General features: G+C 36.7%; 1 protein-coding gene across 1 annotated transcript; it reads left to right on the top strand.

Moving 5' to 3' along the window:
- The first annotated feature begins 2,140 nt into the window (after positions 1-2,140).
- Positions 2,141-10,528, top strand: LOC115209636 (cyclin-dependent kinases regulatory subunit). Its single transcript, XM_029778094.2, has 3 exons — positions 2,141-2,427; positions 8,656-8,783; positions 10,320-10,528. The coding sequence occupies exons 1-3, from the start codon at positions 2,363-2,365 to the stop codon at positions 10,361-10,363; spliced, it is 237 nt and encodes a 78-aa protein (XP_029633954.1). The 5' UTR covers positions 2,141-2,362; the 3' UTR covers positions 10,364-10,528.
- The last annotated feature ends 3,464 nt before the right edge of the window (positions 10,529-13,992 follow it).

Here is a 13,992-nt window from a genome sequence, read left to right as displayed (position 1 = left end):
CTGATAGTAGTAGTAGTAGTAGTAGTAGTAGTAGTAGTAGTAGTAGTAGTAGTAATAATAATAATAATGATGATGATGATGATGAAAGGTGGCGAGCTGGCAGAAACATTAGCATGCTGGGTGAAATGCTTAGTGGTATTTCGTCTGTCTTTACGTTCTGAGTTCAAATTCCGCTGGGGTCGACTTTTCATCCTTTCGGGGTTGATAAATTAAGTACCAGTTACACACTGGGGTCAATGTAATCGACTTAATCCCTTTATCTGTCCTTGTTTGTCCCCTCTGTGTGTAACCCCTTGTGGGCAGTAAAGAAATAAGTAATAATAATAATCCTTTCTACTAAGGGCATAAGGCCTGAAATTTTTGGGAGATGGAAAGTCAATTACATCAACCCCAGTACTCAACTATTACTTATTCCATCAACCCCAAAAGCATGAAAGGCAAAGTCAACCTTGGTAGAATTTGAACTCAGAATGTAAAAACAGGTGAAATGCTGCTAAGCATTTTGTTCAGCGTGTCAATGATTCTGCTTGCTCTTTACCTTGGTATTAATGCTTTCTACTATAGGCACAAGGCCTCAAATTTTGGGGGAGTGTACTAGTCGATTACATCAACCTCAGTCCACACCGGTACTTATTTTATTGTCAATCATAATTTGACCTCAGAACATAAAAATGGATGAAATACTGTTAAGCACTCTGTCTTACAAGTTAATCATCATCATCATCATCATCATCGTTTAACGTCTACTTTCCATGCTAGCATGGGTTGGACGCTTTTGATTGAAAACTGGCGATCCAGATGGCTGCACCAGGCTCCAATCTTGATCTGACAGAGTTTCTACAGCTGGATGCCCTTCCTAATGCCAACCACTCCAAGAGTGTAGTAGGTGCTTTTATGTGCCACCAGCACGAGGGCCAGTTAGGCAGTACTGACAACGGCCACACTCGAAATGGTGCTTTTTACGTGCCACCTGCACAGGAACCAGTCCAGCAGCTCTGGCAACAACCTCACTCGAATGTTCTTTCAGGTGCCAGTAAGGTGACACTGGTAATGATCACGCTCGAATGGTGCTCTTTACGAGCGTGATTGTTACCAGCATCGCCTTACTGGCACAACAATTCCATTTTAATGATAATAATAAGCCTTTCTACTATAAGGCCTGAAATTTGGAGTGGGGAGGGGGCTAGTTGATTGCATTGACCCCATTGTTCAACTGGTACTTATTTTATCAAGCCTGAAAGGAAGAAAGGTAAAGCCGACCTTGGTGGAATTTGAACTCAGTACATAAAGACGGACAAAATGTCACTAAGCATTTTGTCTGGCACGCCAACGGTTCTGCCAGATTGCCACTTAGTAATGATGATGTTGATGATGATGATGACGGTGATGATGATGATGACGATGATATTTGTAATGTAGTAAAATTCTTGGTTTAATTGAAGGTGTGTGAAGAAAATGGAATAAAGTACATAACTTGAAAATGAGAAAGACTGACATCAAGAAGGGAGTCTAGGGGTAAAGTACCGCCTCAAGAAATCTAATCGAATTCCTGCTATAATGATGTTTCAACACATACTCGGTGTCAGATAAAATCGTCCGTCTTTTTCTACTTGGCACTTCATTGTTAAGTTTGAAACAAGGTAAAAATTTATTCAAATTTAAAAAAAAAAACGATAAACAAATGTTTTAGAATTAGAATAGAGCAAGAAAAGCTCATAAAATACGACGATTAAATTATTTTTGGTGTTCATTCAGATACTTCTGTTAACGATTTAATATAAATGAGGTGATGCGGGGTGGGGATGGGGGACAGGCAAATTTATTCGAAAACTCAATATATATAACGAAGTATTGTATTGGATCTATTTCTAAATCTTTTTATTCTAATCTATCTCTGATTTCCAAAAAAAATTAATGCGGCGAGGCGGGGGAGGAATTCAGATTCTGAAACTGACGTTCAAAATATAAGTCCGAAGACTATTTTAAAAAAATACACGTCAGTCGACTATCTATACACACACGCACACACACACTTTGATCAGCGGCTGAAAAGAAACAAATGGATAGAGTTTGAACTCGCATCATCTCCAAAACATCAGCAACGATGACGTAGTCAGGCAAGCCAACCAATCAAGTTGCAGAGAGTGCTGTTCAAAAAGCACCGGCCTGACTTGCCCAGACTTGCTGTTCATAACGTTTGCGTATCGTGCTGCTTGAATCTTTTAAAACCTCTCATTACCGAACGTTTTCCTTTGCAAATCTATCATTTACTTGTATTGCCATATCTTTTCAATTTTAGTTCATCCGATTGCATTGCAGAAGTTTCATTTTTCCCAGTTGTCGTCGACTATATATTTGAAAGATGACTAACTTTCAAAAACAGATATACTACTCAGAAAAATACTGCGACGAAAAATACGAATATCGGTAAGTAACTATCGCTAATTCCTCCTTATTTGAACAATTTAAATCTCTTTTATTTCTAGCTGTTATCTGGTTTTATTAAATATATTTGTATTGTTTTTGATATGTTGCTTTTAAAAATTAGTTTTTTTCAATCAATCCACTCTATTCTTATGAATAATAAATGAAAAAGGAGAAATTATACATATTTTTTATTTTTCCATAACTTAGAAAATTTAAATTATTGTTTGAGAAGTATTGAAAGGAAAAGGGTATAAAAATGAAGAACAATAGATGTTTTTTAATTTTTAAACTGCACAAATTTGTCTCAATAACGTAAATAATTGTCAGGTAGTAGATAAAATTTTTCTTCAAATAATTGTTTAATATTTACCAGAGTATATACATTAGTTAAAACACTTAATTCTGACACACAAAACGGCATATACGTCTTTAATTTTAAATTTTATTTCTAAAACTGTCAAAGATCGTTCATTCATTCACATCTACTTTTCTCGAGAATTTCAAATACAATTCCGTTGTCCAGCCCACGCGTTGTTTGTTTTGCTTTTTATTCTTTCAATTTTATGTTTTCTTTTTCTTACCAGTCGCTTTTATCTGCGATTCAGATATCGATTATTGTGGTCATAAAAATTTTTAAAAAAATTTGTGGTTAAAAAAAAAAATGTAAATTCAATCTAATAACGTTCTTAGCCCCCCCCCCACTTATTTAGACTCCTCTTTTTTTGTAAACCACAAGGGTCTATATATAAAAAATACAGTCCGTGTGGTTAATAAAAGTTGTTATAACGTTGGATTGCCGAGATAGCTGAAATAAAGCCGGACTAAACATATTACAATTTGTATATATTTCCGATCTTCTAAAGCCAGAGTTCGTTTCTTGATGCTGTAGAGTTTTCATTTTTTTTTTTTTCAATTGTGAAGTATATTGATGATATAGTGGATCGATTTACTATAATTAAGAAGAGAAATTATCTAGGATTTTAACGATACTGACTGTTTGAAATCTGTCGTTAGTGTAAAGTAGGACAGTTATTTTATTTAACCTGTGCTCAATAAAAGTGCACCTACGATTACTTTTTTTGGAATGGTATTTGAGGGAGATTTGGTTTGTATTTCTGCTCATTCAAGCGATCCCATAGAGGTGACAGTTTGGGTGCCCCATTATTTTTTTGTTGAAGATGCGTACTTTAATATTTTTGCAGGTATACAATTTCGCGAGTGCTGATTACGTAGTGATAGGCGGCGAGCTGGCAGAAACATTAGCACGCCGGGCGAAATGCGTAGCCGCATTTCGTCTGCCGTTACGTTCTGAGTTCAAATTCCGCCGAGGTCGACTTTGCCTTTCATCCTTTCGGAGTCGATAAATTAAGAACCAGTTATGCACTGGGGTCGATGTAATCGACTTAATCTCTTTGTCCTTGTTTGTCCCCTCTGTTTAGCTCCATGTGGGCAATAAAGAAATAAGATTACGTATTGATGATTCAAGCATCCGGGATGGGGTAACAAAGTCTAAATTTACGGGAATTGAAGTTAAAAGACGGAAGAATGATCGGAAACTCTAGTAAAACTTTATCTAAATTTTATCAACTGGAGCGTAATTTCTCGAGAACGTATCTGCTCAATTTAACAAATTTATCACGAAACAGTTAAGGTGGTAACCCAAAACTGTAGTTATGACTGAAATTGATTACACTTCATTTGAAAGGAAATTAGCACAAGTTCGTTGGATGAGGAGAAACTAGGACAAAATAGATGGTGTTAATATTGCAGTTGGACTTAATAAGTTCTCCCATCAAAACAAGTGAATTCAGTTCTTTATTGGAAGCAATTCTCCTCAAAAATTTCTAGATTTCTAAATTGTTTTAGCTTCGGTTATTTTATTAGAACTCTATTATTACTCACTCTCATGAGCTACTTCAGTCTCTGCATTGTGTATGATATAGTTTTACATCCATGAGGTGCAATTAAAATATTTGGTAAGACGGTTAATATCTTAGTTTTTAGTTTTCATTTACATTTTGAGTTTAGATCCCGTCGAGACCGTCTCTACTTTTTTTCCTTCCTAATAAAACAGTAGTTATTTATTGAACAGCTACAATAGCTAAGCGGATTGATAATATTGATAAATTATCAGCTATGATCTTTTCTCCAAACTTGTGGCTTTCTGCGTATCTATTGGAGTATTTTTGAAAGATGTTTGTTTTGAACTTTAATATGTGATCTTTACAAAATGCCGTAAACTTTAACAAAATGTCACCATATTTTTGATTGGTTTCGTTGTCTTAGTGATTGATAATTATCAAGCAGCGAAGTACAAACTTATCGATTTTGGTCAGTGATCTAGTAAATTTGCTTCTATTGCTTGACCACTTGTGATATCGCTTCCGCGTCGTTAAGTTTGAAGAATTGCAACCTAAGTCAACAACAATAGTTCTTGTGACTTTTCAGGAAATCACATCTTATTATTTAACCCTAGGTCAGTCTTGGGTTCTTGCCCATTTTACGAATATGTTGCAACGATCCATAACGCACAGGTGTGGCTGTGTGTTAAGAACGTTGCTTCCCAACTACATGGTTCTGGGTTCAGTCCCACTGCGTGGCACTTTGAGCAAGTGTCTTCTATAGTCTTAGGCTGACCAAAACCTTGCGAGTGGATTTGGTAGACAGAAACTGAATGAAACCTGTTGTATATATTTGTGTATCTGTGTTTGTTCCCCTACGTTTGACAACCGATGCTGGCGTGTTACCTGAAAGTTTCACATGTGACTGTCCAGTTTATATCGTTTAAACCCGCCTGAGACCGCCCCTGGTTCTTTGATACAAGCTTAATTTTTTAAAGTGATCTAAATTAAAATTTATCAAAATGTAAATGTTAATTTAGGTTCCAAAATACCAGCTTAATAAGGACAGGTATTTTACTAAATTCATCATTTTAAAAACTAATCGAAAAATAAAGGCAGTGTTTTTTAACAAAAACCTAGTAATGGATTCATCATCATCATTGTTTGACCGTGGTCAAGACAATGGAATTTACCATGCTACGCCAGACTTCACGGTCCATCATGGCATTATGGAGGTCCTGTTGCTGGATGCCCGTATCCCTGGAGATTACATCAGGGTAGGATTACCCTTTTGGAGAATAGGCTGTTCTTCCCATGATCAATTTGGTTGGGTCCATTTACCATTTCTACAGGCTCTTTCAATATGCGAGAGCTCTGGATACAGGTACGAATGCATTTCGACAACAAATTAGCAACTTAATCTAATTGTCATAGAGATTTGATATCCCTAACTTTATATTCTTATGCCATATGCCTACGGGCATATGGTGCATTGGTTAAGAGCGTGGTCAACTAATCCCAAGATTCCTAGCTCAATTCCAGACAGTGGCCTGAATAATAATAATAATATCGAAAAATACCTTGGGAATGAGAACCCAGGTTCGAAATTTCCCAGTGACATCTGATGAAGGCTGAAACGTGTGATAACAGCCGAAACGTGTTAACAACAAAGATGACAAATATCTGTCTAATGTAAATAATGTTTATATTACTCCTCAGGCATTCTTTTGGTTTATAGTCAGAAATTAAGTGGAAATTTATTATAAGCTGATGGTTTTTTTTTTCTTTCAGAATCATAGTCTCTATTTTTTAACTTGGAATCTCCATAAGATTTCTGGGGGTGGAGTTAAAACAAGATTTTAGGTGAAAATTAGAAGTTTGAAAGGAAGATTTTGGGACCAAATCGTAATCTTCATTGTTAAAAATAAAAGAATTCAAAGAAATTTTTTGAGTGAAAAAATGTGCTGAGTTGTGTGGTATGCGCTTATTCAACATGTGGACCTGGACATTGCTGAATAGTGTCAATGTTTCCACTGGCAGTTTGTGATCACAAAGTGAATGAGTACCACTCTTCATGGGTAGTTGAACTTTAAATATTTTTACTATTAAGAACTGATAGGGAAAATGATTTTTTATTTGGGTGGGGGGAGCATAAAGAACATTTATTTTGACTTATCCCTTAAATGTAAAGCTTCAAGAATTTTAGCAACAGCCTAATTTTAGGATTGAGTTTTGGATTTATGGAATAGAAGCTGTATTACAAATCAGTCCTGACATGGACATGGGGAAAATTCAGTTGATCTACTAGAAACAAGCAACCAAATTTTCTTCATCACATGCTACCTTCATAAGGAAATGTAGTTCTTTATACCTTTTAAGAATGGACTGGCTACAACTCTTGATCATGGGCCTGCTCAATCAGATTTGGCCTGGGGCTAAACTACTGAAGTAAGGCAAGGCTGATGCGATTCTGTTTGAAGACCAAAAATGATGAGGTTCAAGATGTGTATATGTTTGCGATGCAGTACCTTGGAGAGAGGCAAAAAATTTGGAGACCATTAACACCTTACGTATTGGTTTTCTTTGTCCAATCTTGTAGTTTGAAGTTCTAGGTGTGTTTATAATGTTAGTATGAGTGTGTTGAAAGTGCAAACTTTGTTTGAACTTCCTTTTACCATCAATTGTGAATGATGATGATGGTGCATGCCTTGTTAAAAGAAGCCAATGTTTTAAGTCCTAATTATTTAAAAAAAAATTTTTGTTTTGTTTTCGATTATTTTGACCTTATTTCACATTTAATTGTAGTTTGGAGTCTGTTACATTTACATTGAAGCACTAACTTTCAATCTAAAGTTATATATAGAACAAAAATGCTCTCAAGTAGCTCAGCATCAAATTATGGCTGTACGATGACAGAAATAACTGAACTAGCGATATTAGTATACAAAACTATTCTTTCTACAGTAGGCACAAGGTCTGGGATTTTGGGGAAAGAGGCTAGTTGATTACATCGACCCCAGTGCTTAACTGGTACTTTATCGATCTTGAAAGGATGAAAGGCAAAGTTAACCTCATTGAAATTTGAACACAATAATAATCATTTTATGCCAGTTTTCCCTGCTGGTATGGGGTTGGATGGTTTGATAGGAGCTGGAGAGCTGCACCAGATTCCAGTTGTCTATTTTGGCAAGTTCTATGGCTGGATGCCCTTCCTAGCACCAACCAGTGAGTGTACTGAATGATGTTTACATTTTTTTTTATTGTTCTTACATTGCAATAGTTTCATTAAACTCCTTTTACACAGGCTGGTTTTTTAGAGCCTTCATGCCCTTCACTTCCATATTGTGTACTCCTGCCATCCAACACTTTGCTTTTGTCACCTACTTAACTGCTGATATGCCGTTCCCAAGTTAGGGAACTGTTCAAGTGATTTCAGAAGTTGATTAACAGCCTGATGATGTTCAGTAGGTTTGTCTGGTCAAGACTACTTTGATTCAAGATTTGACCCTCCACATCCAACATCTTAAGTACCTTGGGTTACAACAATGTGAATGAAATTGTCTGTAATGGACCCCATATAGAAGCCTATTCTTGAATGTTGGGCTTAATCTGTGGCTTGGTTTCACACTAACACTTTTGTATACTTGTGTTCGGCCATCCCCTCTGCAAGCATAGACAGGTAAAGATGTCTTGGTGCACTACTTCCTATTGTAGCAGCTCACTCCCCATCACCATTAGTGTTAAAGGGTCATGGCCACTGCCCTTACTCCTCTATGTTATATGATAGAATATGACCTTACAATACAAGACAGGAAATCTATGTTGTAGAAGCAAACTCATATCCATTTTTCAGTGATATATCTCTGTTAATAATACCTGATGTTCCTACATATTCGGTTAATTTGTATGAGCTTCTGCATGCAATGATCTTATCACAAGATACCTGTTTTTTATTGTAAACTTCTCAGCTGTGAAAAGAGCATGGTAGATACTTTGAGATAAAATAACTGGTGGATAAACTCAAGTAACAATGAAGTAATTCACTTGTAGTTGTTTTAGACCTGGTTAACTCTGATCAGCTCGTCTGCTTTAAGATATTCCAGCCATGGCTACCCTGTCTTTAGGGGTATGTAGAACTACATTATTAAAGACAATAGTTTTACCTGCTTGCCTTTTTTTAACCTCTAAAGATTTTCAGTGATGTAACCAAAATATGAAAAGAAGTGGTATGGTTAGATTTCAGGACATAGTTACTCACAGGTGAGTTCACATGCAGAGTCTAGACATGTAGAGCTAAATGACTTATTAAAACATGATCTTGCTTAATTTGTATTTGTTTCTTGCTGACTGATGCTTGTTTTTAATGTACTGTTTTATTTTTTCGTAGACATGTTGTTTTACCCAAAGAGATTGCCAAATTAGTCCCAAAGAACAAACTCATGACAGAGAGTGAATGGAGAGGAATTGGCGTCCAGCAAAGCCAAGGCTGGATTCATTACATGAAACATGCTCCAGGTAACCATTTGTTTCCGTCAAAATAAATATCAAATGGAAATTGTAGTTACGATACCTGTGCCGGCGGCACATAAAAAGCACCATCCAAACGTGGCCGATGCCAGCGCCACCATGACTGGCTTCTGTGCCGGTGGCACATGACCTGCTGTGCTTGAGGAGACCTATTGAGTCAAGTACATCAACATCAAAATAAATATCAAATGGAAATTGTAGTTGTGATACCTGTGCCGGTGGCACATAAAAAGCACCAACCAATCGAGGCCGCTGCCAGCCTCCCCTGGCACCTGTGCTGGTGGCATGTAAAAGCACCCACTACACTCATGGAGTGGTTGGCGTTAGGAAGGGCATCCAGCTGTAGAAACACTGCCAGATCAGACTGGAGCCTGGTGCAGCCCCCTGGCTTCCCAAACCCCGGTCAAACTGTCCAACCCATGCCAGCATGGAAAACGGACGTTAAACGATGATGATGATGGTCATGATTATATTGAAGATTTAGGTTTGTTATTGAGCTCAAGTTCAAACTGAATCCTGCAGGCCCACAATCAATGGCATTGTTGCCATTGTGTATCTAGAACAGTTAAAAAAAATTTTTAGGTGGTAGGATGTGTGATTTGGTGACGATTTGGCTGCTGTTTCCATAAAAGTGACTTTGGAAATAGCAGCTTGGTTAAAGACAGGGAAATAAAATAGTTGAAAATAGCTTTGAATTACTTTTCCAAATGCAGGCACACGTGTAAGTATTATATTTACTTTGCAGCTACACACTCTTGTGCTGAGTCTTCCTGTGTATGTCTTTTTCTGCAGTAGCCTCAAGTAAAGCAAAGGCCTTGTCAGTGGAAATTAATAGATGGAAACTTTATATAAATTGAACGTATTGGTGTAGGATGGCAATATTGCTGTAAAAAAAATACTTTTATGGTATTTTGATGCATCAGTTATCTCCCTTCTACATCCCTGTTTTTTTTTATCCTTCTGTGATTGATAAAACAAGTTGCTAACAACTAAAGCATTTGAAAGTACTGCCACAACATAGCCACAGTCCAATACAAAGTCAATAAGAATATATTTTGATTCTAAGTTCAAGTCCTGATTGTTGTTGCTTTTTTTTATCTCTGTAGGCAGATAAAGTATATTTTCTGCAAAGAAGTGATGAAAGGTAAATTTTCTGCAAATCACACCACACATTGGATATGTTTGGTACTGTCACAATAGACTTTGATGGCTATGCTTATATACAGAGGCGGAGATAGATTCTAGAGTTATCAAGTCTAGACAAGTGACAGAATTTACAACCTATTTATGACATATTTACTTTTGTGTGTGGTTAAGAACCACTAGTTGTGAGTGTATGCTACTTCCATACAAAACCTGGTGAGAAGCTCAAAAACTAAACTTATATCTTTATTTATTCTGCCCCAGCTAAGCAATAGGTGCTACTTTCGCTTATTAAACTGTAGGTAAGGGATTTAAAGATGCAGAAATATCCTTGAAATTAGAAAATCTAATTTAATTTTATTTTTTCATTTTTTTTTGCAGAACCTCACATATTGCTGTTCAGGCGATCTCTTCCTCCAGTGTGATTGTGTAACTGTGACCGTGATTCTGAAAATGAATGTTCTGGTAGAATAAATTGTCTGAGTTTTTTTTTTTTAACCAAATGTGTGTGGCTGGGTATTCTAAAACCACACAATATTGCATATTCCTATGCTCGCATTGTACATAATAAAGATAGTAATGTTCCTCTACCTTGGTTCTTGTTTTAAGTACTTTGAATAATGAAATCGTTTTCTGTTGCTTTTAAAGATGCCTATGAGCAAAGGCCATCAACAAATGCTTTCTAAGTTTTTGTCTCATGTAAACCTTTTTAACAACTATCAGCTAACATTTTTGTTCAGCCTTCCAGTTCTTTAACCAAAAGACATCAGTGTCAACGAGTTTTTTTTTTTTTTGTCTGACATGCTATTCCGGAGGACTAGATCTATCTTCCATGGTATTTTATTGCACTATAGCCACAAGCAGATTTAGGTGCCATCATTTATGTCATGGAAATATCCCTGCTCTTCATAGGGAGTTAGAATGTCTGAATCCCAACAAATTATTCTCATCAATCAGTCCTGATTGCTTGTACCACAAAAGTATTAGCAGATAAATTAGCCTAGTTGCTGTATAAGGGTTCATGTTTCATTCATTCTTCATTGCCAGTTGCAAATCTGGACATTTGTGCATAAAGTGCAGGCATGGCTGGATAAGAATTTTGCTTTCCAACCACATGGTTTTGGGTCCAGTCTCAATGTGTGGAACCTTGAGCAAGTATTTTTGACAGCCTTGGACTGACTAAACCTTTCTAAGTGGATTGGGTAAAGTGAATGTCACTGTAATACAGGCAGTGTAATTCCCCAACATTCTGCAAGAACATGTCTGGCCATGGAGAAATATTACATTGATGGCAGGAAGGGCATCTGTCTAGAAAATCTGCCTCAAACTTTGGCTTGTTGCAAGTGTGGAAAAGAGTATGTTAAAGCAATGAATTTTGCAGTTAGTTAAGGAGACAAGTGAAACCTGTTTATCAGCTATGCAAACTGAAAAGACAATTGTTACACAGGCTACAATTGTAATGAGATTCATTCTCAACATAAGCACTGTGAAAAAGATTCTGCTAGAAATAGCAGCCAAGTCTAAATTACACTATTTTATAGAGGTGAGACAAGGCATTAAGAATCTACTCTTGAGCAAAATAGATGTACTTAAAGCTGGAATGAATTAGTTTAATCAGTCAGGGCAGACTTAGAGATTAAAACAATTATTTCCAAAGTGTTCAAATAGATTATGGTTTTAAAACTATTGACCTTGAATTTGAGGTCAGTCCTTTCAGGACAAACTGGTTTGCAAAATGCTTTTCTCTGAGGAAAAGTCTTTCATGCTGCATCCTTTACTACAAAGAGAGGAAATATTTCCTTGTAGTGATTTTGTAGGGTTATGGTTTCTGTAGAGACAAATGTATGAAGTGTTCAATTGGATGACAGATTGTCTTATTTTGATATTCAGCACTAATGAGTCTTAGTGCTGGTTTGTGCCATTATTATACCGAGAGAATCTAAAAATGTTACTTAGGATTTCCAATATTAAAGTATTAATAAAATTGACTGAGATTGAACTGTTTTACAGATGTTATATATATATATATATAAATATAAATACAAAAATGGGACAAGGACACAAAATATCCAGACAGACGATACAAGGACGGATCATTTGGAGTTTTCTATCCTCAGTTGAGTTCCAGATTCTTTGCATTTTTGGCTGGTTATACTTGAGATTGCTCCAATCTGGCCAGCCCCAAGGAAAAAATAAGCTAAGAGCATTACATTCCTTGGAAGAAAGTAGCGAATGTATACAAAAATGATGGAAAGAAAAACAAATGTTACACAAATACAAATAACAGGTGCCTTTCAACTAAGGAAGAGTTAAATTAAGCTGGTGTGTGTGGAAGTAAAGCCTTATGCCAGGAACATAGGATTTAACAAGCATGGGAAGGAATATAGATGTTGCATGGACAGTAGTCCAACCATAAAAGAAAATTCAGGCCTGGCTGAACACTAGTCACCTGGGGAGAGAAGAGAGAGAGGCAGAGGGATAGAAGAATTAAGGGGCAAGAGAAAAATGAGACACACAATGAAATGAAAGAGGGGAAGTGAGCATGAAGAGAAGGCCGGGAAATGTGAGAGGTGGGGAATGAAAGAACGAAGTGTGAAAGGGCTGATGGAAAGAATACAAAGAACAAAAGTTGTTAAAGAATTATACTTACATATAAGAAACCAAAGTGTAATACGCCACTATATTTTATAAAAAATACAAGAATGCAAAACATCCAGACAGGTGAAACAAAAATGGGACAACATATATCCAGACAGCCTGCTCTGGCTCCTGTGCCGGTGGCATGTAAAAAAACACTACACTCGCGGAGTGGTTGGCGTTAGGAAAGGCATCCAGCTGTAGAAACACTGCAGAATCAGCCTGATGCAGCCTCCATGGCTTACCAGACCCTGGTCGAACCGTTCAACCCATGCTAGCATGGAAAACGGATGTTAAATGATGATGATGATGATATTGGTTAATAGTTGATCAGGTCTATGTTTGTCACAAAGATACCTGATGAAAATCAGTCCTGCTCAGTATCAAATGAGGAGTTAGACTGCAACAGTGTGGTCTTTGAAGTAAAATGATTGGGAAGATAAATGTTGGTATCAACTCAGTTTCACAATATCATTCGTGCTATAATTGAATACAATTATTAATCTCTCTTCACTATGGTACAGAAAGTGTAACCTGGATTGCTTGCAGAAGCTATATATCGTCAAGGGGGACGACCTCTTCTAAGTATTAAGAAGGGGAGGTAATTTGGTAGTTTTCATAATTGTTCAGCAGTAACACTGGTGCCAAACTATTGCTCAACAGCAAAATCATTCACTACCATCTTACAGAAACTAATTAATTGTCAGAAAATTGTGGAGGATCTTCATTTTGGAATTTTTTTCTGTATATATTTCTTTGTCTGAAAATAAAAATGCTATGGTTAGGAAATTTGCTTCTTCAAGAGCTGACTCCACTTTAAAGAACTATGTGACATTATTAGTGACTTGCTTGTATTGTACAGAGGAAAGAAATTTAAATCTTAAAGAAAAACATATCTAGATATGCTTTTATGGTGAGTTGTCTCTACATCTATCAATCTTACTATTTGTAAGCTTATGTATGTGGTTATCTGAGGAGATAAATTTGAGAAGGGTATCACTGCACAAAGAATACTGGTAGAATGTCCTTGTCAAAAGTTCAATGAAATGTAAGGACAACAGGCCAGACATTATCTGGGATTGAGAAAAAAAACAATTCACAGTAATTGAAATCAGTTGCTTAGCAATGTCAATATTATGTTAAATATTTGTGAACAAGGCATAGGAGTAGCTGTGTGGTAAGTAGCTTGCTTACCAACCACATGGTTCTGGGTTCAGTCCCACTGCGTGGCACCTTGGGCAAGTGTCTTATACTATAGCCTCGGGCTGACCAAAGCCTTGTGAGTGGATTTGGTACACAGCAACTGAAAGAAGCCCGTCATGTATATGTATATATATGTGTGTGTTTGTCCCCCAACATTGCTTGACAACCGATGCTGGTCTGTTTACATCCCCGTAAATTAGTGGTTCAGCAAAAG

Source organism: Octopus sinensis, linkage group LG3 (assembly GCF_006345805.1).
Source record: "Octopus sinensis linkage group LG3, ASM634580v1, whole genome shotgun sequence".
NCBI lineage: Eukaryota > Metazoa > Mollusca > Cephalopoda > Octopoda > Octopodidae > Octopus > Octopus sinensis.
The sequence above is the reverse complement of the archived record's forward strand: the minus strand, read 5'-3'. Positions and strand labels throughout refer to the sequence as shown.